Raw genomic sequence first — 3,365 nt, 5'->3', positions numbered from 1 at the left:
TGTGTGTGTGTGTGTGTGTGTGTGTCTGTGTCTGTGTCTGTGTCTGTGTCTGTGTCGGTGTGTTGTCTCTGTGTGTGTGTATGTAAGTATGTATGTATGTATATATAGATGTATGTATGTATGTATGTATGTATGTATGTATGGATGGATGTATGTATGTATGTATGTATGTATGTATGTATGTATGTATGTATCGTCTACACGACATCTATCAAGTGGCACGACATCCACATGAGATCTATCTATTGGCATGCATTGCCCACGCACACTTGTTAAAAGGAAGCAATGAGCGTGAGCTACATCCATATATCCTACCACGCTCGTAAAAGAGAGTTCAGTGTAAACTCAGCGCATACATGACAACACATGCAATGAAGTACATCTCCCACACTCACCTGTAGGAAAGGTGTGGTGAGCGTGGTGGGGTCGTTGAAGTCCACCGTCAGCCACATGCCTGTGTACTGGCGCATGGTGTCTGGTGCTGCGACGGTCACGCACCTGTCCTCGTACACTTGCGGAAAGAAGAACTGCAACATCATGTTGCTGAGAGTCAGGGGGGATTGAGTGGTGGAAAGAAACAAGGTTTTAGGGTTTTGGGGTTTTGGAACAAAAGAAAGTGACAACCCACAAAGAAAGTGACAACCCACCCAAACAAAAGACAGTGACAAACCACCTATACCAAAGAAAGTAACAAACTACCTAAACAAAAGACAGTAACAAACTACCTAAACAAAAGACAGTGAAAAACCACCTAAACAAAAGACAGTGACAAACCACCTAAACAAAAGACAGTGACAAACCACCTAACAAAAGACAGTGTTAAACCACGTACACAAAAGACAGGGGCAGAGGAATATGCTCAGCAGATGAGACCCGCTAATAGTCCATCGGAGGATAAGGGGAACAAAGTACAACATGCCCGTAGACGTACAAGGGCAGAGGAATATGCTCAGCAGATGAGACCCGCTAAAAGTTCATCGGAGGATAAGAGGAACAGAGTACAACATGCCCGTAGGCGTACAGGGGCAGAGGAACATGCTCAACCGTAGACACAACCACTGCGCCAATACAGCCATGCAGATGCACACGCCCATGGAATCAAGCACGTGCTCACAACCCGTCACTCTGCACTATGCCCTGTCCGGACGAAGTGCGTTTTGGTTTTCCTGTGTCGAGTGCAATTGAGCCGCAGACGGCTGTGGAAAGCTATCCGTTGTTTATCAGTACACAAACTGTTCGGTACATACCGCTGGTGATTCGCCCATGGCCCCATGTACAGGCCGGTGTCTTCATGGGTGCGTATGTTCACAGTGTACTCGGGTGCTGTTTGGTTGAGTGATGGATCCCTAGGAACAGTACCTGTGAATCAATACAAGGACGTAAGTAAATACGAGGCATGTATGTATGTACCTAATAATAAAAATATCACACAGTGTGTGATTCCGAATGGTCAACCACTGCGTGTGTGCGCTAGAGTGCGTTTGTATGCAGCCACAAGGGCATACAACGCAGTCTAGTACATGCCTAGTACATGTGTACACTAGATAGACTCTACTAAACCCCTTGTCGGATTTGTAAGTGAACTTTATTATGTTTATATATATATATTGTTGACCACTATCGTCAACGCCCACGTCATATAACACTTTGTACACTAACATCCACACATGTGAGTCCGTATGCCTCCCGGCCCGATAGACGAACGGTTGAACTACGTACAGCTACGCTATGCACACACTAAACGACACGCACAGCCCTTCCGGTTTCAAAAGCGTTGAAATAACGTATCGCCACGAAGTCATGCGCACTCCCCTCTCCCTCATCCAAGCAATAAACTCAAGTCAAACTTAGATTTCAATCAGTCAACTAAACACACGCTGATTGCCCGATACACTAGCTTTAGCTTCTGGGCGTTAACGTTGAGGGTACACATTTCACTTAAAACGCGTACATTACCTGGCACATCGAACACAAAATCCAACTCCACCATATCACTTTTGAAGACTAGGAACGCGACTACCGATGTGGACGATTCTTTCCTTCCCTCGGGCATGCTGCGAAAGAGAAAAGAGAGCGAGAGAGAGAGAGAGAGTGTGTGTGTGTACCCCAATGTGTGTACAGGAACCTTGTCGCATGAATTGCAATAAACCTGACAGATATTAACTCCCTCAGATAATCTACGATGGTGTGTGTGTATGTGTGTTTGTTTGTGTTTAAACGCCAATGATCTTAACCCTACGATCAGCTGTGCTCGACACCATTACACACTGCTTAAGCTGTGCAATGTAGTCCTATGGGTAGCTACACTCCAATAGGTTGACATACAGTTTACATACAACTCACATCAAGGACATTCTCTGTTACTGCTGTTCAATGTAGTCATATGGGTAGGTACACTACAATAGGTTGACATACAGTTTACATACAACTCACATCAAGGACACTCTCTGTTACTGTGAAGTTCAGCAATGTTCCCATGCTACACTGACGGCGCACGGATCTCTACCCGTCCCTTCAAGGACACATGCGGGTGACAGACCCATGCTGACTTGTGCCATAAGCGGCATGTATACTGTAGGTGTCACATATCTATCACTCCGAGGACACATGCGGGTGACAGACCCATACAGACTTGTGCCATAAGCGGCATGTATACTGTAGGTGTCACATATCTATCACTCCGAGGACACATGCAGGTGACAGATCCATGCAGACTTGTGCCATAGGCAGCATATGTATACTGTATGTATTACATAGCTAGCACTCCGAGGACACATGCGGGTGACAGATCCATGCAGACTCGTGCCATAAGCGGCATATGTATACCACGGGTGCTACATTGATACCTACCGCATTTTCCATTCCCTTCTGTCCGCGTCTGTTTCGTTGATGTAGTCGAGATTGCGGGTGTACTGCACAGTGGCGTATTGCCAGCGCAACAGAATCTTGCACCGATAGAGATCCGCCACATTGTTCACCTGCAGTCACCACATGTCGCAATACACAGGACACGTCAATAGCTCGTATGTAGTAGTCGACATGCACATACGAGCGGTATAACACCGAGTACGGAACTCCAGAACAAAAATACAGGCGTTCAACCAAGGGGATTTAGAACGTCGTTTATACATTGTACTATATATAGTATGCCTCTCCCGGTAATATAGACGTTTGTTTCATTGATATTATGCCAATAGTCGACAAAGAGTGATGGAAGAAATCCAAACATATACACTCAATCAGATGCAATCGACTGGATAAAAACATTTATATATATATATGTAGACAAATTTATATGTATATATATATATATATGTGTGTGTGTGTGTGTGTGTGTGTGTGTGTGTGTGTGTGTGTGTGTGTGT

General features: G+C 45.1%; 1 protein-coding gene across 1 annotated transcript; it reads right to left on the bottom strand.

The window, feature by feature from the left end:
* Positions 1-311: 311 nt before the first annotated feature.
* Positions 312-543, bottom strand: SARC_12428 (hypothetical protein; the record flags this gene model as incomplete). The annotated part of the gene is made up of 1 exon (XM_014293465.1): positions 312-543. A coding segment is annotated over one exon (232 nt), but the record flags the coding sequence as incomplete, so codon positions are not given.
* Positions 544-3,365: the final 2,822 nt, after the last annotated feature.

This window comes from Sphaeroforma arctica, assembly GCF_001186125.1.
Source record: "Sphaeroforma arctica JP610 unplaced genomic scaffold supercont1.2297, whole genome shotgun sequence".
In the NCBI taxonomy this organism is placed as follows: domain Eukaryota; class Ichthyosporea; order Ichthyophonida; genus Sphaeroforma; species Sphaeroforma arctica.
The sequence above is the reverse complement of the archived record's forward strand: the minus strand, read 5'-3'. Positions and strand labels throughout refer to the sequence as shown.